Source organism: Condylostylus longicornis, unplaced genomic scaffold (genome assembly GCF_029603195.1).
Source record: "Condylostylus longicornis isolate FDR11 unplaced genomic scaffold, ASM2960319v2 ptg000135l, whole genome shotgun sequence".
Taxonomy (NCBI): Eukaryota; Metazoa; Arthropoda; class Insecta; order Diptera; family Dolichopodidae; genus Condylostylus; species Condylostylus longicornis.
The window spans coordinates 964,844-987,231 of record NW_026578103.1 but is presented as its reverse complement, the minus strand read 5'-3'; the positions used below and the strand labels follow the sequence as shown (position 1 = coordinate 987,231).

At 27.3% G+C, this 22,388-nt stretch overlaps 1 protein-coding gene across 1 annotated transcript; it reads left to right on the top strand.

The window, feature by feature from the left end:
* The first annotated feature begins 1,140 nt into the window (after positions 1-1,140).
* Positions 1,141-16,995, top strand: LOC129615321 (lipase member H-A). Its single transcript, XM_055530461.1, has 4 exons — positions 1,141-1,476; positions 15,086-15,793; positions 15,859-16,027; positions 16,099-16,995. The coding sequence occupies exons 1-4, from the start codon at positions 1,410-1,412 to the stop codon at positions 16,223-16,225; spliced, it is 1,071 nt and encodes a 356-aa protein (XP_055386436.1). The 5' UTR covers positions 1,141-1,409; the 3' UTR covers positions 16,226-16,995.
* The last annotated feature ends 5,393 nt before the right edge of the window (positions 16,996-22,388 follow it).

Below are 22,388 nucleotides of genomic sequence, written 5' to 3'. Positions count from 1 at the left end.
GAAATTTGGCGTATCAAAATAATTATTAGAATATTTACAAAACACAACCCCATTCTTGAAAGTATTTGTTAATTAAAGGAGTACCATACTTACAGTATGTAGTGGCTTCATGAATACATATATTTTTAAATATTATAATAAATATTTCATTATAATATTTTTTACATTTTCAAATATTTTGCTAATATTATATTGATAACTTATCGTTAATCTGAATTTCAACAGTTTAATATGAAAAGACAAAAAATTTGTCTGATTACAAACGGTTGGTAAAAAATAAAATAATTAATGTCACCCATTTAAAAAGCAAGGCAACTTTTGTAAGTAATATAAGTAAACGATATAAAATGCAATTACATATGTACATACAATTATAAAATATTGGTAATCCAAAAAAGTAATTAAAACAAGTGTTGGAGCTTGTTTGATGCATAGATTGCAGCATAAGTTACTAAAGACAATTCTGAAAATAATTTTATAAATGCGAAAGCTCTGTCATAAACTTTAGTATAACTTTAATTTAAATAAATAAAATATAAAAATTAAATTTTTTTTTATTTATGTTGTTTAGGTATTTCCATTTATAAGTAAAAATATATACGAGTATATCTGTACAGATATTGTGATAAGAAAAAATAAATGAAAAAATTCAAAAAATTACTCGTATAAGTAAGTATAAATACCCAAACTTTGGTGGGGTGCCATTTTATTATGGTATTTTTATCTGTAATAGCAGTATTTGTAAAATATGTAACTCTCTCTTTCAAATGTGATAACGTGAGCTGACGGAACATTTTAATTCGTGTTTTGCTGAATTTTTTTTTTTAAGTTTATTTGTTGTTTTTTGTTTTAATCATATTTTTCTTTAAAATTTCTTTGATAGTTTTGGATTCGAGTACTTTTAGTATAATTTAGTCTTAACGTAACGCTCGCAAACGTAGTTTATTTTTATTTAAAAATCGCTTTCAATTCAATATCTTTTTTTTTTTTTTAAATTGCAAAATTTTTGTTAAATTTTATTTTGCTTTTTAGCTAACATAGTGGGTTATTGTTACAAATTCATGCAGTATTATATAATACCAATACATATTTATGATTAATTTTATTAATTTTAAAAATAAAGTAAAGTAAAAATTTCAATACTAAAATTTTAACTACATACATTAATGTAAAAATAAATATTTTTTTAATTAAGAAATCTAATTAGCGTATTCATTTTTTATATTATCTTTTTATAATAAATATTAAAATAAATATTATGCAAATATTACACTTATAGAAAAAAACATTAAGTAACAAAATTGGTTAACTGTGTAAATTTAAGTGTTAATAGGAATAAGTTCCGTTTCTGCATTTAAATATCATTGGATTACTTATTACAAAACTCAGTCGTACATATATTTAACGCAATGTGGATTAATTTGGAAATTATCATACTGAGTATTCTTTTACATTTTGGAAATTCCGATGAAGCAGGTAAGTTAATCGTACTTATTATTTTTTATGTATAATTAAACAAAATAAGAGTGTAAATTATTAAAATTGAGGAAATGTAAATGATTTGTTAAATTGCTCATGCTATCTTATTTGTAAGTAGGTTAATGATAGAATGATGAAAACTAAACGTTAATTAAATTTATATTGATTTAAGTAGATGAATTCTCATTTTTTGATTCCGCCAATAGGAAAAAGCAGAATGAATGAGAATATGTAGACAAAACTAATTTGTATAAGCTAAATAGACTATTAAAATAGAATCACATACATAGGTGTAATTCATTAACAATCAATTTTTTACATGTATATATATTTACGAAAATACATTGCAAGTGGATTCATTTTTGTAACGTTAGATTCATTTTAACCTGTTCATTCACAAAAGGAATAATTTTTGATATTTTCGACGAATGCCAAAGAAGAAATTAAAAACGATGGGAATGCAAAATCAAAGGCAATACAAAATAATAAATGTAAGCCCAAAGATTTTAACTTTTTAAACGCAGAACTTTATAAACTTATTTATATTGTATGTTGTAAAACATCCTATTTTTTCTAAAAAAAATTCAAATAAAAAGGTATGTTTATTTATTTCAAAATTAAAACCTTAGCGGATACATTTTTGATTTTTATTGTTTCATGTATAAACAAAATTTCATTTTTACTTATCATATTTGTATATACTGTTGTAAAATAATTCAAAACAATCATTGGTTACACTAAATAACGCTGCTGGGTATATGTGAAGAGGGAATATAAACTTTAATATAAAATATAAAAACATCTGATCAGCACATGTGGTCAGCACTTAACCGATCGTAATGTGTATTGTCTAGTTAAGTGAAAGTGTTACAGAATATTATAAAAATCTCTGTTAAAGATTTCTTTCCAATTTTTAGGACATTAGTAAGCTTATAGTTAACATAGCTAGAAAAATGTAAATTTGGCTCTTAGTGGAGTTTCGCTTTGTGCTTCAGGCCCGCTAAAAATGTAGTTCCCGCGGTCTGATATATCCCAAAAGATCAGTCCGTGTCATGGTTGAAATAAACTTACATATGTATAAAATTTCTAAATGCGCTTTATACGCAGTGGATACGTAAAATAAATGTAATAAAACACGCTTTTTTTATACATGCCATATAAATATTGCCAGAAATAACCAACTAAATAAAGTAGCATATATTTTCAGCAATAAAATGCTAGTCATTAAGTGTTTTCCCAAAACGCAGCATAAAAATGCTATGTTTTTAATGAAGTGGTAACTTTTTTTAAAAATTACCATTTGCACAGAGCTTTATTCCTAAATGTATCTAAAGCTATAGCAGTTTTTTGTACAATGTAAAGGTATTGAAAGCTCTGAGACAGTAATGCAATCGTATTAATACCGTACTTAAAATTGTATAAAGCATTATTGAAGTCACGGATACACGCGTGCACACACAAACCGACAGACCGACAGATTGCTATAAGTAGTTTATTTACACTTCCCTGCCATGGAAAAGTGCATTCCCACCGAAAACTCGATATGCAAAATTTGTTGCCATCACATAACCTACCTATTGTATACACAATACGGTCGGTAAAAATTATGTTGTAAGAGATGAAGAAGAGTACATGAAAAAGGTTTTAATGATTTTCTAGATAAGTGTGAAATCGCTTTTTGAAATTAAATTGTTTTAATATGTGTTTTGATTAATTACAAATAACGCAATATTATATTATTATTGTGCTTTTATAAGCTTTCATTTAGTAGTAAAATATGAAATGCTTAACTTAAAAGAAACTTAAAAGAACTTTGTTTCTTTTCCACTTTTATTTATTAAAATTTTATCAAAATTATCATCTCCCTGTAAATATACTATGGATTATAAAATTAAGTTTTTTTTTGAAAAAATGTGCATACTGGAATAAATTTGTAAATTTTAATAAAGTCTTTAATTTTTTAAAGGGAATCATTTTTTAATTGCAAAATTTGTTCGTGAGTCTGACATTCGAATGTGGCCTTTAATACATATACATATACTTTTGTTTCTCATTTAAATTTCCATCTACATATTTCTTAAACAATACGTTAAAGAAAATTTAAAGTTTTTTAAGTAAAAGTTTATATACGAGTATTATATTAAAGACTCAGAATGTCTATAAAATATTTTTTTAAAACGATAAAAACATTTACAAGCAACAATCTTAATCGTAGCTAAAAAAAGAAATAAGAACCCAATAAAGTATAAATTAAGTGAAAAGAGAACGGTCACATAAGTTTATGCAGTCCGAGTAACAACCTAAAATTATTATTTTCAATATTGTAAAGGCGAATGATAATTTGTGAATTGAAAATTCACACAATGTAATTTATATATTGAGTTTAAGTTTATTAATTTTCTTTCAATATATTACATTAAACAAGCTCAAATCAAAATTTCAGTACGTTTAAAAGGAAAACAGATATTTTTTAATTGTCCAATACTAATCACTTATAAAATAGTACATATATAATTGCATTGATATGCTGTATAAAATTAATGAAATTCCATTTACAAAATTAATGAAATTGTGATGTACACAGACGTATACAAACTTTTAAAACATTAAGACTTACTTAATACTCGTAACAATAATCATTAACAATATTTGTTTTTTCATTAGCACATATTTTTTGTAAACTGTTTCACCTGTTTTTTATTATTTATCGGTTTAACTTTTGATATTTCTCCATTTTTTATATTCAAAATTAATCAAACTCATATAATTTTATGACAAAATATCCTTCCTGCTTTACTGCCTCTTATTCAAACTTTATAAAAACATTGTAAATTTAATATTAAAGTGATTTTATTTATTTTTTTAAATATTGTTTATTATTCAATAAAATCTAGTGCAGTATTTATTGAACTCGTTGTTTTTTTTATATAGGCATGTACATACATATGTATGTATGTTTATGCCAATATTAATATGTTAACAATACTTGCGTTCTATCCAGTAAAAAATAAAAAACAATCAAAAGTATAAAAAAAAAAACAGAAATTAAAAAAAATTTATAATTTCCAAAAATGTATTTACCATCCGAACATTTATGCTTTCCCCTCGTCAACAATTTATATAATAAAAATAAAAAAAAACTATTTCAATTTAATTTTATGTTTTTATTATACAATATTTTTTATACTGTATCTACAAAAGCATGTGAGTATGTGAGCTAATTTCATGCAATATTGAAAGTTTCCTTATCCTTAACTTAAAAGTTTATTCACCACACTTCAAATGAAGCATGCGCATTTTTAAATGAAAAAACTCATAATTTCTTTAGATTTTTCATTTCAATTTCAAATATAAAGTGTATTAAAATATGAGTTATAGACTTTCGAATGCGTATATGTGTAAGTGCATGTTATGTTTCAATATATTATTATACACATGTATATCTTTTATTGTTTTTTGCACGTGCATGTGAATCGCTATTCGTTTGGCCTTTCCCACGTCAATCTTTATAGTCTTAAAAGTTTCTCATTTCATGTCTATGTAATTTCAATTTTTTGACCTATTGCTAAAAACACTATTTCAAACACGAGCCCAATTTTGTTACAAAACAAATAGCAAAACACATATTTTAGTATATCACCATCAATTTTCTATCTCACTTACTTGCAGGGGATGCTTCACCATCTCGCGTTTTCGTTTTGCCCTTTAATAAACATCCACAGGCCCCAGTATGTTTTTCAATATGTAAGATTAATTTTAATACCTTAACCAGCTCTTAAAAACCTGAAATTTTCCGTAAGTTCCCAAATATTGAACAGAAAAAAAACAAAAATACATAGGTGTATGCAATTAATATTTCGTTTAAAGTGATTTGAATTGCATATATATCACTTATTTTTTATACCCAAGATACCTGGGTAATCATAATGTGTTTCACACATTTTATATGCAAAGCTACAATCAATACGATTTTTTGCAAATATGAAACTAGTAATCAAACCAAGTAACTTATTTCAAAATCAAGGGAAACTTCATTTCAAAATGAAGAAAAACTTTATTGAATTGAATGAGTTGTGAAAGTAATTGTCCTGCTCCAGTATTTAATTGCTTATTATCGCCGTTGGCCTATTAAGGTATCCATTTTATTTTAAATCAATCTTTTTTACTATCAAGCAACATGTCCACTTCCACATACTATATTAAAATGTTCTCAAAAAAAGTTTTATGTTTATTTAGGAGTGTAGGGTTTACGAAATAATTATATAGAATTGGGTGTCAACACAAGGATGAAAAAATCCGATATATTGCAATTTTTTTTCACGCTGTTCATCTCGTTTAGTAATACATATGTGTACATTATTAAGTATATTAATAAATTGCAATGTAGGCATTTATGGAATAAAATTTGATTTTATTTCTACGAATAAAACAATAATTTATATTCAAACTAATTTAATATTATATATATTTATCTGAATTTACATATTTGAATAGTTTAAGGTAAAATTTTTTTGTTTGTTTTTGCAAAAATATACATACATACATGTACAGCAGCGTGCAAAATAATAGCAATGTGGTGAAAGATCCAGGGTTAAAAAAATCGATTTAATTAAAAACACACATGTTTAATAGCATATTATTTTTGTTTTTAGAACTTGTTCTTAGTGCTTATTGGTTTCACTTCGTTCATTCGTCCGTCAACATGTTTAGAACACTTCTACATCTTTAAAGATTGAAAGCTGAAATTTTATAAGTATATAGATTTTTCCTTTTTTATATTTATTTTTCGAAATTTATTTCCGTTGAAGAAAATTTTTACTCGTCTCCTCCCTCTAAAATTATAGTCACTCAAAGTCCTAAAAATGTCATTATTTGGATATTTATAGTAACAAAAACACATTTTTTAAACTCTGTAAACGCAGAAAAGTCGTGGCTTGTATCGTGGCATACTATATTTGAACTTTAAAAAAACAAAATTCCCGTTAATATTTACCTTTATCCAAAACACGTTTTTTTTTCAAATTTTTGACATTGTTTTTCTTCTAGACAGCAGGTTGTAAAAGTCTGAAATTTTAGCTGCTTTTAGACACTTACAAATTTTTTTTCGACCTACACTCCCTGTCAAGTTATTGCCCCTGATATTTGAAAAATGTGAATTTTTGCACCTTATATTTCAGAAAAAGCAAGTTTTTCCAAATTTCTATAAATGCAAAATAGGGTAACCTTAAATGTCATGCGATCTAAAAATACAATTTTTTGTCTTAACATACGAAATTAACCCTTTAATTCGTGAATTATTTTAAAGCCTATGAAATGTATGCAATCTTTGAAAATTTTTTTTAAATGAATGAAAGTAATTTTTAACAATGCAGATTCCTTTTAAAAGCAGTACTTTCCCTTGATGAAGGAGAAAGTGTTATTTTTCAAGTGCCATTGGTACTAATAATTTCATTACAATATAACAAAAAACTTAAGTAAGCTCAGTTTTACAATAATAGTTTCATAAAAATTGAAAATTTTAGTTTGAAAAAATTGTGGGTACTCGTATACTAGTATAGTTATGTTAGTAATTGTAGGCATTGTGTTTGATAATTAGATACATAATTACATTACTAAAACTAAAACAATCGCCGAATTTCTGTTTGCAGTATTTGGCGAAGAAAAGTGAAAAGAAATCAAAAATTAACATTTAAAAAACAATAGCACGAAAATAAAATGGAATCATTTTTAAATGTGCAAAGTAAAATGCAATAATAATAATTAATAAATAAACTTACCAATGCATATTTAAAAAAAAGAATAGGGTTATACCAAAGATTTTAAAAACTAAGATAAATTTATTCTTAGATTTCATTTATTTGAAATTTTAAAATAAATTTACCAACACGATAAATTTTTACTTAAAAAATCAATTCTGGGATGCTACACATTGGCTGTATATAAGAATATTTCTAGTCTTATGGGTTTATTTTGTTATTCTCACTCTCTGTCTTTTCTCATCTCTTAACATTTTTTCTTGCTTAAAGTCTTTGGTCATACATAAAACTTTATGAAATGGTGAATTTTAAAAAGTGTGCACTAATATTATTGAATATTTTTTTTTTTTGTAAAAAGCGATAGATAAAGATGATCCTCGTTAGAAATTTATCGAAATAAACCTATGTACATTACTGAACTCTATGACAATAATATTATTTATAAAAGAATTCTTTTTTGTTTATTGTAAATTCAACTAATTTTTTAAATTTTTAATTTATTCCATTTTGTTATAGATGTCAAACGGAAAATTTTAGGTATTAGCTCATTCTATATTCCACCATTTCTAAATTTTACTATTAATTTTTATTCTTTGCCCTTTGTGTTTGTATTCTATCTTATTAAATTTCGGTTAGTTGTAATTATTTTGTTAAAATAAAACTGGGCGTCGGTACATCGATGAAGTGCATTATAATACATTAGTACATCAGATATACCTACATGCATTGAAATAAATCGGTTTAGATTGAATTTGGTTTGTTTTGAATTCACTTTCATTTAATACCTGCCATTTTTTTCAATTTGTACGTCTTACATAGCTACTTTAATTTTCTTTTATTTTTAATATGCATTGTAGCAATGTAGCGTTTGTTCGTGTTAGCCACCTAACGGATACTCTAATTTTTTTATTTTCATTTCATTGTTCTCTTTTAAACAAAAATTATGCAATACCTAACACATTCGTGTTGTGTGTGTCAAGCTGAAATAGCAAGAAAAGCAAAAGTTATGCCTATATAATAGTATGTACATAAATAAAATATAAAAAAACGAGAGTAATTTTAATAACAAACCAGTTAAAAATGTTTTTTTTTGTTTTACATTCCGTTTTTAATAAAAGTGATCACGCGGAAAGAAATAGAATGCCGGAATGAAGTGACATCCAATATTTTAAATTAGTAAAATTTTGCTTCATTTGCCTTTTGAAATTTTGCTTTCGTCAGTTTTTTACCGACCGCATTGTATATACAATAAGGTAGGTTATGTGATGGCACCAAATTTTAGATGTTGAGCTTTCAGTGGGAACGCACTTCTCCATGGTAGTGTAAATAAACTATTTTTAGCAACCTGTCGATTTGTCGGTCTGTCGGTTTGTGTGTCAACGCGTGTATCTCAAATTCGGCTGAACCGTTTTTGATGAAATTTTATACGTAAGTTTATTTCGACTATGGCATGGTTTGAACAGCTTTTGGGATATATCAGGCCTTGGGAATTGCACTTTTTAGCGAGCCTGTTTTACATTTTTATCATTGTGAACATTTTTATCATTCACATTCTTCTAGGTATGTTAAATAAAACCTTATTAATGTCCTTAAAATTGTAAGGAAGTGTTTAAAACACATTTTCATAATATCCTGGAATACTTTTACTAATCTAGACAATATGCAATGCGGTCCGTTATGTGCTGATCACATCAAATTTTTTTCATTTCTAGTTTGTTTATTTATATTTCGTACAATTTTATTTCAAGTTTTTTTTGTAATTTTTTGTTTTATCTATATCTATTAATATTTAGGCATATGCAAAATCAGTTCTTTCCCAATTGCAAGTATAATTTTTATTAAAGTGCTGAAGTGCTAAGTGAATTTTGAAGAGTTTGATATAACGCCTAGTCAGTGTCTAAAAAGGTTCATATTTTTTTATTATTATTTTGTTACAGCTATACTACAATATCTTTATAGTTACCAAATAATAGTTACCAATTATATATAAATTGCTTTGCTTAGACAAGCTTAGATATTTAAAGTTTTTGACAACGATGTTAACAGATACACAGTACCCATGATTGTAGGTGTTTTATATATATATATGTATCTGTGTGTGACCTTAAATATTTTAATAATTTATTGCAAGGTATAAATGTAAATTGAGAGAAGCAGGTCAATACTTTTTTAAAAGATATTCAAAAAAAAAATATTTAATATCTATTTTATTTTTAAAAGCTTTAAAAAGTTGCAGATATTAATAATTATATTTTATGATTTAAAAGAAAGTGAAAAGATACAGAAACTTGTTTTAAAGTAACTACGAGTAAATAACTTACATGATTTTAGTTTAGGTGTTTGTAACTTGAAGAAGGAATAAAGTATTTATATGTAGTAATAAAGTGATTATAAGAAATTAAAATAGTTAGCTAATTTTCACTTATTTAATTAAAACTAAGTTGATGGCATTTGTTTTAAGGTCCTTAATATCTAAAATTCGTAAAATTCGTAAAAAGCAAACTTATTCTGTGAAGAAAATAGAGGATGGAAATTAGAATATATGATATTATTTAAATTGAGCACTTTATGTATAATTTTTCGTGGTTAACATTTCTTTTATAGAGTTTAAATGGATTAGAATATACATAGCTGATTTTATTTTAAGAAAATAAAATTATGTTAAATAAGAATAAGTGAACGAAAAACTAAACAGCAAAACTCACACTAAACATTTTGAATTGAGATCTATAGTAAATCGTTTCTATAACTATAGACGTATACCTACATACTTAAAAATGCAATTTTTTTTTCTTAATTTTTTTTAGGAGTAATCTAGTATTCACAATACACTTAATACTTACATGTAATCAAAATTAATTACGCAAAGATTTTTAACAGTACAAAACAAAAAAATCTGATGTGGTCAACACATAACCGACTGCAATGTATATTGGCTAGATTAGTAAAAGTATTCCAGAAATTATGAAAATGCGTTTTAAACACTTATTTACAATTTTAAGGACACTAATAAGCTTTTAGTTAACATACCTAGAAAAATGTGAATTGAAACGAACTCTTATAGTCGAGTTTAATTTTATGACGTCCGAATTATACGAAAAGTTCGTCAGCAACTTTTGGTAACAACCAGAGCTCAAATATTAAATTTCAAGAAATTCCATCAATTTGTTCCGTAGATAGGGCAAAAAATGTAAAATCGGCCCAAGATAATTTTCCGAGCCCTGATATTTCCAAAAAATTTATAGATTCATTAAGTTAATGGAAATTTCTTCATACAAATGCAGAACAGATTGCTGACGTAATCAAAGGAATGAGTTAAGGTCAGAAAAATTAAAAAATTTTTCTCCTCGAACTGGACTCGAACCAGTGACTTACCGTTTTCTAGGCTGACGCTCTACCAACTGAGCTGCAGAGGTATGAATAAATTGCCGACGAAATGTTCTTCACATTGATTTATACTGTAACCCACATGATTGCTAAATATTTGTTTACATTAAGTTGCTATATGCAATCTACTATTTGAGACACACAATCACAAGAACATATGTAAAAAGATATATTGTGCCTATTACACTAATATATTATGAATTTGCTAATACAACATGTATTTGTTAAATTAATTATTTATAGATTCATTGTTTTAGCATCTAGAATTTAAATAATCCAGTTGCTGACACCTGATTTCTTCCAAAAGTTAGGATGTTCCGCATACGGTCCAATAAAGTGCCGTCCCACCGAAAACTCGATATGCAAAATTTGTTGCCATCACATCACCTACCTTATTGTATACACAATGCGGTCGTTAATAAAAAAAATTGGTACATACAAAAAGAATGTTATTTCGATATTCATAAATTTTTATTATAAATTTAAAAACGAGCGTAGATTTTCTATATTTCAATTAATAATTTTTACTGCACTTACAAGCTTGTTTTATCAACTTAATATTTATCATTTTTCTAATAAATGTCTATTAATATATTTTGCGCAAAAATCAAAAATCATACGGCCAAGTACGGGAGTATTTTCTTTAACAAATTGTATATTAAAATAATAACATATGGCGTTTACTATCATTCAATTGTAGGTCATGATGAACCGCTCTAAAGAACAAAAAAAATTTTACCTTGATTAACTTTTAATTATATTAAGAATATAACAATGTTGGAAAATTATATTAGAAGAAAATAAATCAATTATCAAATACCACATTGGCAAAAAAATATTTTTTAAGAATAATAGTTTTTTTAAACTTAAATTTTTATAATATTAGCTTTTTAAACTTAAGATTTTTGTATATTTTTTTTTGCTTGATTTGATATTGAAGTAGTTAATCTAATTAGTACAAAAGTATAATAATGCATGTACAAAACTGATCTATGTTCCAGAAAATATGGACTACAAATTAAATAAAAATAACAATTTTATTTTGCAAATTACTTAAGTTGATTAATAATTTTCTATACAGTAAAATTTTATTTGCATTATTTATTGAATATCCCATTATAGATTGATTTGATATGGTCTAAAGGTTTTTATACCCGTACGAACGTATGTTCGAAGGGTATACTAAATTTGACTTATCGTTTATAACGCTAAGAAATAACGGTCTGAGATATAGACTCAAGTATTTTTTTTATCAGGGTTGAATTCTGAGTAGATTTAACCATGTCTGCCCGTCCGTTCCAATGATTATTCAAAAAATAATTGAGGTAAGATTCCCAATTTTTCGCAGGTATTGGTTCGGGAACTTCAAAAAATTTTTGACTATATCTAAGAAACTATTAAAGCTATGGTTTTGAAATTTCGAACAAGCACATGCATTATTAGGGCTAATATGTTTGACAAGAGTCGTTGAAATTGGTTTGTTCCTTCTGGTAGCTGCTATACAACTTGACAAGTAATTTGACTACATCTTAAAAACTCTTCACCCTACAGTGCTGAAATTTTGCAAAACCAAATATGATAAAATGCCAGTTGTATTAGTAAAAAGTGCTTGTAATAGTTACCATACAACATCAGATGTAATTCGGTTATTCAAGTAACTTCATAAGCTGTTTGTTCATAGCTCAGAAACTATTAAAGTTTTTGTTAAAGAAACTGCAAAAAGACAATACTAGTTACACGGTTCAGCGTGGCGTATCACATGAGACATGAGATATGGTTCATTTCTTTCATTTATAAACTATATATTTTAGTACAAATAATTATATATTACAAGAGTTTTCACAATAATAACTATTTCAAATTGTAACTGGCCACTTATTAATATTCTCAACAAGTTTTCAATTAAAATGCCAAATTTATTTCTACTTTATGTGACCGTTTTGAATTTAATGCTATGTATAATATACTTACATACAATTGAAAGTTCAAATTACATACAAGTTAAATTACATAAAATACTTTTTTAATGTTGTAAAATTATGTAGTAAAATAAAAAATTACACGCTATAGCAGTGGTCGCAATAAGATTTTATGTATCGTGCCAAAAAAGATGTGTTTTTTCAAACCAATATTTCGGCGTGCCGAATCTATTCTATAAAATTAAGTAGAATTGAAAATCAGAATACTTATATTAGTTCTTATATTAATTTTTATTTATTTCATTTATTATTTCATTTTTATTTATATTTAAACATAAATTTATGTAAAAAAAACTTAAATATATTCAATCAACAAAAATAAAAACAAAAATATCAGATATATTCTTCAATATCAAAAATTAACAAAACACAGTAAGATTTAAATAATAAATATCAAAAAAAATAATAAATAAAAGTTTACTTAAATTAGTAAGGAACACATTATTTTTTTTACTGTTGTTCAGTATGGTCTATGTTTGTAAATTATATTCATTTGAGAAAATAAAAATTCACAAAAGTAAGATGAAGGAAATACTGTTAGTACAGCAACTGGCAGCTTTTTTAATGATGAGAACTGATTTGGAAGATTTTGCCACAATTTTAGAACTTCATCGTCCATGTTACATGTTACACTATTTTCTTTTAATTTTTTTATATTGTTAGAAATGTGACATAATCGTTGTGGCCGTCTTTTGTAAAATTTTCGGCAATTGAAAAAACAAAAAATTTTTTGTGTTTATTTTTTTAAAATAATAAAATTATTTAAAGAAAGTTTTTGGCTTTTTGTTTGAAAATAAAAAAGTGAACTAATTTTTTGAAAATTTATAAATCTTCAATGTAGATATAAACATTGACAGCCACGATGACGTCATGCTTTTGTGACAAAAAATTGAAGAGATAACCTAGTAACAGTTTATAAACCTTGGTTTAAAAAGTTGGGATAACAATCAAAATTCAAATTCAAATTTGAAACCAAAATAGAAATTATGTTTTTAATAATATTTTTATTGTTATAAAAATATTATATTTTGTAGAAAAAAAAATTAAAATTGAGAAAATTGTGTTTTGGAAAGTAACAAGTATCAAGAAGTAAATAAAAAAACTTTCTAAAAAAAAAAATTTATTTTCATATACTCATTACGCGTGCCAGCAAAGTTTCGAAGTGTGCCAATCTTGGCACGCGTGGCACGTAATTGCGATCATTGCGCTATAGGTTAATACTGGGCATAGTATAGAAATGTCGTTTCGATACTGAAATAATAAATACTTTATATATATGTTAGGAATTTTTAAATTTTTGATTCAAGTATTGAAAATACATATATTAGAATTACAAACCAAGAAAGTGGATTCAGATTAGTTGTTTAAAAAAAAAGAAAATACATAAAAAAAGGTAAAATTTAACTCAGATCATATATGAATATGACCATAGTAAAGTAACTTTTAAGCACTTTTCCAAAAAATTTTGGAAAAATAGTGCTTATTAGTTTCACTCTGACCGTCCGTTCGTCCGTCGACATGGTTACAAAACTTCTACACCCTTGAAAATAAAAAGGATGAAATTTTATATGTACGTAGGTCTTTACTAAAAACTTTTTTTAAATATTGTTGAACTTTCGGAGCTCCACGACTTGTCCGGTATCTTAGTTAAAAACTATATACAATTACAAAAAATTTTTTCTTCAAAATTAAAAGTTAAAAGGTGTGCTTTATTTATAAGTTATGTTATACAGGAGAGAAGCGAAATAAAAATTTGATTTTTAGAAAATACAACAAGTTTTATAAACAAAAGGATTATTAAAAATAAAAAAATTTACGGAGTACAATACATAGAATGTGACAACAAAAAGTTTTTAAAACAATTTGAAAATTTCCGAATCATAACTAAAAACAAATTTTTAATAAATGTTTTTTTCATAACCTTATACATTTTGATGAACGTACGAATAAGCCACATCTTTTAATTTTTAATTTAAAATATGTACTAATTTAATTCATAATTGCATAAGTAAAATAAAAGTTTTTGTGTATAATGAAAATTATAATGGTAAAATATTATAAGATTATATACTTTTTTAATTACTTTATATTCATGGTCATTTTGGTTTTTTTTGCGCATGAATGAAGATGAACGTTTACGCTCTTACGTAAATTTTAAACTTTTAATAAATTTAATCATGAACTCATACTGAAATAACATGACTACATTAATTTTATGTTTGTTAGCGACTTTTCTTAACATTTATAACGATTTTAAAATAGTGACGAAGGTGACATTAAGTGACACGGTCCTTCATACACTCATTATTGAATAATGACATAGAATCAATTAAATGACGTTATAGTTAGCAATAAAAAATAGTTTCTATATAATTTTTAAAACATATATGAATATAAACATGAACATTGTATTATAAATAAATAAATATATAAGTATTATAAAGATAATACAAAAAAAATCATATTAATCTTATCCAATTTCAGATAAAACAGAGGATAATAAGAACCCTGAAATTTTTGTAACAAGTTCATGTTTAGAAAAACCGTATAAATGTCCGCACCCAAAAATACAGTTTTATTTATATACTCGCCGAACACAAGAGGTTCCTGAGTTTTTAGATGTTTTAGACGACAACGCATTATTTTTTACGCACTTTAATCCAACACATCCAACAAAAATTATAATTCATGGTTTTGGTGGTGGACGAAATTTATCACCTTCACCTAATATAAGAGAGGCGTATTTCTCAATCGGTGAATATAATATTATAATTGTTGATTATGGTAATGCTGTAAAAGAACCATGCTTAAGTCAAATGGATTGGTCCCCGAGATTTGGAAGTTTATGTATTGCACAGTTAGTTAAATATTTGAACAGACATCCACGTGGTGTAAGACCTGATGATTTACATTTTATTGGATATAGTGTCGGTGCACATATAGCTGGGTTAGTGGCAAATTATTTAACACCACAAGAGGGCAAAATTGGTCGTATAACGGGTCTTGATCCGACAATATTTTTTTATGCTGGTACAAATAATTCAAGAGATCTAGATCCAGGAGATGCTCATTTTGTTGATGTATTACATACTGGTGCTGGAATATTGGGGCAATGGCATTCAACTGGTCACGCAGACTTTTATGTAAATGGTGGAACAAGCCAACCAGGATGTGCAAGCGCATCATTGTTCCGTAAATAATATGTTGAAATTTTCTTTTGAAATTAATATAATTTATGTTTACAATATTATTTACAGAAACACTAGCTTGTGATCATACTAAAGTTACGCCATATTTTATTGAATCTATTACAACTCAAGTTGGATTTTATGCTGGACCCTGCCCAAATTTATTTACATATTTAATTGGTTGGTGTGAACCAAAGCCGTCAGATTATGTTTTAATGGGCGAACATGTATCTAAAAAGTATAGGAAATATTTTACTTTTGAAATTTATTCCAAACATATTTCATTTTTTTGAATTAAAATTATTTTAGGGCCCGAGGTGTTTATTATGTTACCACAAACCCTTCACCCCCGTATGCCAGAGGTTTTCCAAATAAAAGACGTTCTCGAGATAATAATCAGATTGGAAGAAGCTATGATGGTGTACGCAAAAAATAATTTGAATGCAGCTAAACTGTTAAACCATTATGTTTTTGCTAAATAGCTTTAGAAAGAAGAAAAAAACAATTTTTTTATTGTTTTATTTTTATATTTTCTTCTACAAAAAATTAAATTAATTTTTTTTTTATTTTAATTATGTTATAATATAATGGCTTAGAAACTATATGAAAAATTCAGCTACCCCTTCAATTCTGTTTTTGATATATTATTCGTCTTTTCGTTCTGATTTCTAAGAAATTAATATAAGAAGGATGAATTTTTGTAAATAATTTTTGGCAAAGTTTAGCTAACTGCAATATAAAAAATAGCATTAACGTCTAAGTTCAAAAAAAAAACAAAAGAGTGTTTATCTATTCAAATTCTTAATCAAAACTAAAAAATTTATTTTTTATTTTAATCAAATCTAGTTTGTGTTTCATTCGTAATCTCCTAGATGCATCACTTGAGGTGTTTTTTTGCGAATTTGAAATTTTATACTTTCAATTTGAATTTTCATATTTTGAAATAATATCTCTCAAGTTGTGAGCCTTAGAGACTATGGGTGATTAATAAGATCTATTGTATATTTTGTTTATGTATAAAGTACTTTGATATTATAATAATAAGATGCACCATTGGGATTTAATTAGTTTTAGATGGTTGTGATAATACTCTGTAAGAAAATTTTAGTCATTTTTTTTTCAATAAAAAAATTTAACATTTATATACGTTAAGCCTGTGTAGATATATGTATGTATAAGTACATGAAATATAGTAATTCAAATAAATATTTTATAATAAAAATTTTTTCTGTGTATATTATTATTACATGTATACGTTTCAGATTTTCTTCTAATTCTAAAATTAGCATTAGAAGAAAATTTAGAATTAGAAGAAAATTTGAAACTAATTCTTCTAATTTTTTTTCGTCTAATTTAACACAACTAGCTCAACATTAAACACAATACGTTTAACTTTTCTTTAAACTCTAGCGTTTAGTAGGATGTGACCTTCATCAGTGTAAGTGTGAATTACTGAATCACTTATTGATACTACATTACGGCATTTTTGAAGTCAAGCGATAAAAAATGGTCCGAAATCACGGCAACCAAACTTTATACCTAATTTTACATAAATGTAATTCTTATCCCTTTATTTTTATTTTTAATAGAGTTTAAAACAATCTTAGAAATATACTGTTTTCCAATTAGTTATTATATTGAGCTGATTATGATGCAAAAATTTTGTACATATTTTTTAGCCAAATTCAAAATGATTTTCGAGGAATTGAAAAATATTTGTAGCACATTATTCTTTATTCTTTATTTTTTCATGTAAATTCTTTTTCATTTGGAATATTTTTATTTGAATACCGATAAACTTGTGTCCATCAAAAAATTTTTTATTTAGCTACATTTTATTTTGAAAAACGTAAGAGCTATTTATATACCTTTATTACAACATTCATATATCAAAAAAAATTAAATAACTAACATTATATAGAATTTAAACAAATTAAACTTACTTGATGGGTTCAACATATCTTCGAATATGCTTAAAGTGTGTGCGGAGAACTTATGTCACCCTATTTCTATTATAGTTAATAAATTGCTAAACGAATGTCTAGTTCAAGGAAGTTCAAAATCGGTTGAATAGTCCCTGTTCACAAAAATGGTAGTAAAAGTGATATCAATAACTACAGACCCATATGTATTACGCCAGTTATGTCCAAAGTTTTGAAAAAGCTGTGAACAACCAATTATGCTGCTTCTTAAAAAAAAATTGTTTGCTCTCCAATCATTAGTATGCGTTTAGAAAAAAATCCAATATGGAATCGGCATTAATTGATATAATAACTTGTGTGCAAAAACTGAAAGTAGATAAAAAAGTTTTATCAGTGCTATTTATTTATCAGTTCTGGGCCCTTTGATTTTTAAAATATTTATGGACGATTTGGTTGACATAAAAATTGATGCTGAAGTTATAATTTTCACAGATGATGTTTGTTTCATTTCCCAAGTTTAAAACTACAATTATTTAGGAAAACAAAAATATTTTTGGGATAAATAAAAATAAAACAAGGAAAGAATGTCAAAAGTTAACTATTAACATAAAAAAAAAAACAAAATATATAGTGACAAGTATATCTTCATCTATGCTGCAAGTCAAAAATTCTAAGTTATCCAGCTAGCTCCAGAACTACCCACAAGCAAAGATGGCACTGATGAATGAAAAAGAACCCTGTATTTCCTTCTAGAAATATAAAAACCATCCCAACTTACAACAAAATATTGGGAAATCCTAATAACCTCAGTTTCAAAAGGTTTGCCCAATTCAGTGCATATCACTTCTATATTATTTAAAAAACAGAGGCGCTTCCATCAGATTAGTCATCGTTGATTTCTTTTTCAGGAAACCGTGCTGGCAACTATTGATAAATGGAAAGGGAGTAAATGTCATCATATATCATTAGTTCAAAAACTTTTGGAATGGCCGAAAGTTTAGCAATAGGACGATAGTTTATCACATCACTTTTATTGTCCTCCTTATGAATCTTTATGAATTTATTAGACCAATAAAGGCTTCCTTCCAAACGGAAGGATAAATTCCTGAGGAGCAAGATTTATTGAAAACAAAAGATAGAGGAGTCGCTAAAAAAGAACAACACTTACTCAAAATTATTTTATGAATACAGAACGAGCTAGAACCTAAATTGATGAAGTATTTTTCAACTGTAGCCGAATTTGCGGCAAAATTGGAAAAAGTGCCTTTTGGAAAGTTATTGATGTGTCGAAAATCATCCAAATTCATTGCAAATGAGTGACGAAAAAGTGACGAAAATTAGAATTATTACTTTAAGAACCAAACAGTAATATTAAATAGTGAAGAAAAATCGTAAGCAGAAAAAAAATCATTTAACATTGTAAAATTAGCCCTTTCAAAATCTGGTAGGAAAAGGGGTCTCCTCTGTACATAGTTGACCGTTAATACAATATGAAAAAGAAATCGAAGGATTAAAGAGTCGACATTAACCAATGAATTCGGCAGAACGATGGGTACGCAATTATACCAAACAGAAGTAAAAAGCTTCGACAAGTGGTTCAAATTTGACGAAATTTGCTGCAAGTTATTCAGCAAAAAGAAGTCCACAAAAGACTATTCCAGCTCACTATCACAATCTATTGGAACCAAAATTGGTTCTTCGTCATGTGTCGTCCATGATATTTTGGGAAGATTAAAGTCTCGAAAGTAATAAACCTCGTCGCGTAAACTAATAGAACGGTTAATGTTTTCAACCATTGGATGTTAAAAATGCATTCAATTCCGCTAGGTGGGCGGATATGATAGAGGCACTGAAAGAGAATTTTTGCATTCCAGCGTATCTCCTAAGGATAATAGAGGATTATTTGAACAATAGATGGTTGGAGTACAACACAAAGGATGGCAACAGAACAAAGCAAATAACAGCGGGTGAAGCGCAAGGATCGATTTTGGGACCTGACTTATGGAACGTTTTGTACGACAGCATATTTCGAGTGGAGATGCCAAGAAACACTGTTCTTATAGGATACTCAGATGACATAGCAGCAGTTATTACGACGAGAAACATGGAGGAAGCACAAATTAAACTTAACCAGGTAATGCGGAGGGTCAACACGTGGATGGAAGACCACGGTTTGGAGCTAGCAAAAGCCAAGACAGAAATAGTTGTTCTGACGAAGAAAAGAATTCCTACAATTGTAAAGATGCGAATAGATGCAGAGGAAATTCAAACAAAGGCAGCAGCAAAATATCTTGGAGTTACGCTGGACAATAAACTTGTTATTTTAAGCACATCAATCAGGTAGCAGACAAAGCCGAAATTCTTACCAACAAGCTAAGCAGACTTATGGCAAACATCGAAGGGCCAAAACCAGAGAAGAGGAAAATTATTTTGGGTTTAACACAGTCAATATTATTGTATGGGGCGGAGATATGGGCAGACTCGTTAAAGAAGAAATATTGCAGAAAACGACTTGCAGCAGTACAGCGAAGGGCGGCTCTTCGGGTTGCATGTTCCTATAGAACGGTTTCAGAAGAAGCAGTGATGGTGATATCGAACGTGATACCGATTGACCTGTTGGCTCAAGAAAAGAAGAAGATATATATGAGAGACCCAGATACAGACAGAGGAAATATCGCAGAACGAGTAAGAATAGATACGATAGAGGAGTGGCAAAGGCGTTGGGAAAGCGGTCGCAACGGCAGATGGACGGCCAGATTGATAACGGATTTGAAAAAGTGGAGCAACCGAAAACACGGCGAGGTAAATTACTACATAACGCAGCTGCTATCGGGACACGGATATTTTCGGGCTTACCTGCATAGAATGGGAAAAGTGAACAATCCAGGATGTCGGCATTGTGAAGATATTGAGGACACGGCACAGCACACATTCTTTGAATGTGGTATGGCGGAAGCGGAACGAAACATCCTAACATCGGCCGTGGGACGGATGACACCAGACAACATCGTTGAAATGATGCTAGAATCAGAGGACACATGGAACATTATAGGCGCTTACATCGAAGCAGTATTGCGAAAAAAGAAGCGACTAAAATATCTAGAAGACGAAGAAGAAAATGAATAATTTGATATAAAAAGAGAAAAAGAAAACAGGAAGAGAAAACAAAAGAACAGCACGGTCCGGCCGGCCTGAAGTAATGCGAAGAGCGGTTCCGGGTCGGATTTCACCGTGGGAGGTAGGTGGTTTTGGTGGGTAGCCTTATGCCAAGATGGCCGAAAGGATTCCCACAGTATTAGGGTGTGTCGGTCCCACTCTAATCTCCATAAAGGATTTCCACCTACATGTCCACGTGGACAAAAAAAAAAAAAAAAAATTATTGTTATCATTACTAATATTATCATTAATATTATTGTTATTAATTTTTTTATTGTTTTTATTATTATTTTTATTATTATTATTATTTTATTATTATTATGACTACAGTTATTAATTTTATTATTATTATTATTATTATTGTTGTTGTTATTATTATTTATGCTTGAATTATTATAACAAATATTATCATAAGTAATATAATTACTTCCATTTGTTGTACCGTTAGTAGTGCCGCAATGCGAGATGGTATTGCAAAGATGGAAAGGTTTAGAATATAGGTGACTGCGAAAATAATGTTACAAGAACCCGCAGAAATATTATTAGGCATCAAAAAGTGAGAGGAACCATTCAATTGTAATGACAATGTAGGTAACTCCATGAATTTAGGAAATAAAGTGTTTTTTGATTCTAGGCAAAAAGTTAGTTAACTGTTAAAAGCTGGTAGTTTTTTATGAAGTGTAACAGAATCACTTTTCTAATGCCCAAAAACTAAAATTATCATCAGCAAGAACCTGACCTGAAAAAGAGAAGATGAAGGCGAATGTGTATTTGTATTATGCGATCTATCAAGTTCAGTATATTTATTACTTTTAATTTATATTATTTTATTTAAGTTAGTATCAATTTTTATGGCTTTTTCAAATTTATTTTTCTTTTTTTCTTTGACTTATTATTAAAACTTTATTTATTATTATTATAAGTTGAACTTTTTATTTTATTAGAAGTATTATTTTTTTCCGGAACCAATTGACAGACATATTTGGCAGTAAAACAATTTATTGAATTTAGACTCAATACAAATAAAGTTGGGTCAAACCAATGGTTTGTATTGTAGCACTTTTCCCTTCAACAAGTGAAAATACTGCTTTTAAATACAGTATTTTCAAGTAAAATACAATATATACCACACTAATAAAATTATTTTCATTCATAAACGAAACTATTTCTAGGATTGCATATATTTAGGATGAACGATTTATGCAGTCTTTCAAATAAAGCAAAAATTAATTTTAAGAGGGGTTAAATAAATGCTCAATTTTAATGGTTAATTGCGTGAATTAAGAAAAATAATTACTTTTTTTAATAGTATAGAATTCACCGTTACCTTCTGCGTTTATGGAAATTTGAAAAAGCTTTTGGTTTCGCAAATATAAGGTGCCAAATATTCAAATTTTACAAATTTCGAGAGCAGATAACTTGAGGGGGTGTAGATGGGAAGAAATTTTCTTCTAACAAATAAAATTATTTGCGAATATCTAAAAGCTGCTAAAATTTCAGACTCCTTTAACATACGGTGTA

Excerpts from the sequence above, each read along its gene's own strand:
- LOC129615321 (XM_055530461.1), top strand. The coding sequence starts at position 1,410 with ATGTGGATTAATTTGGAAATTATCATACTGAGTATTCTTTTACATTTT. Across the intron at positions 1,477-15,085 it reads TGGAAATTCCGATGAAGCAG|ATAAAACAGAGGATAATAAG; the intron begins GTAAGTTAATCG and ends ATCCAATTTCAG. Across the intron at positions 15,794-15,858 it reads TGCAAGCGCATCATTGTTCC|AAACACTAGCTTGTGATCAT; the intron begins GTAAATAATATG and ends TATTATTTACAG.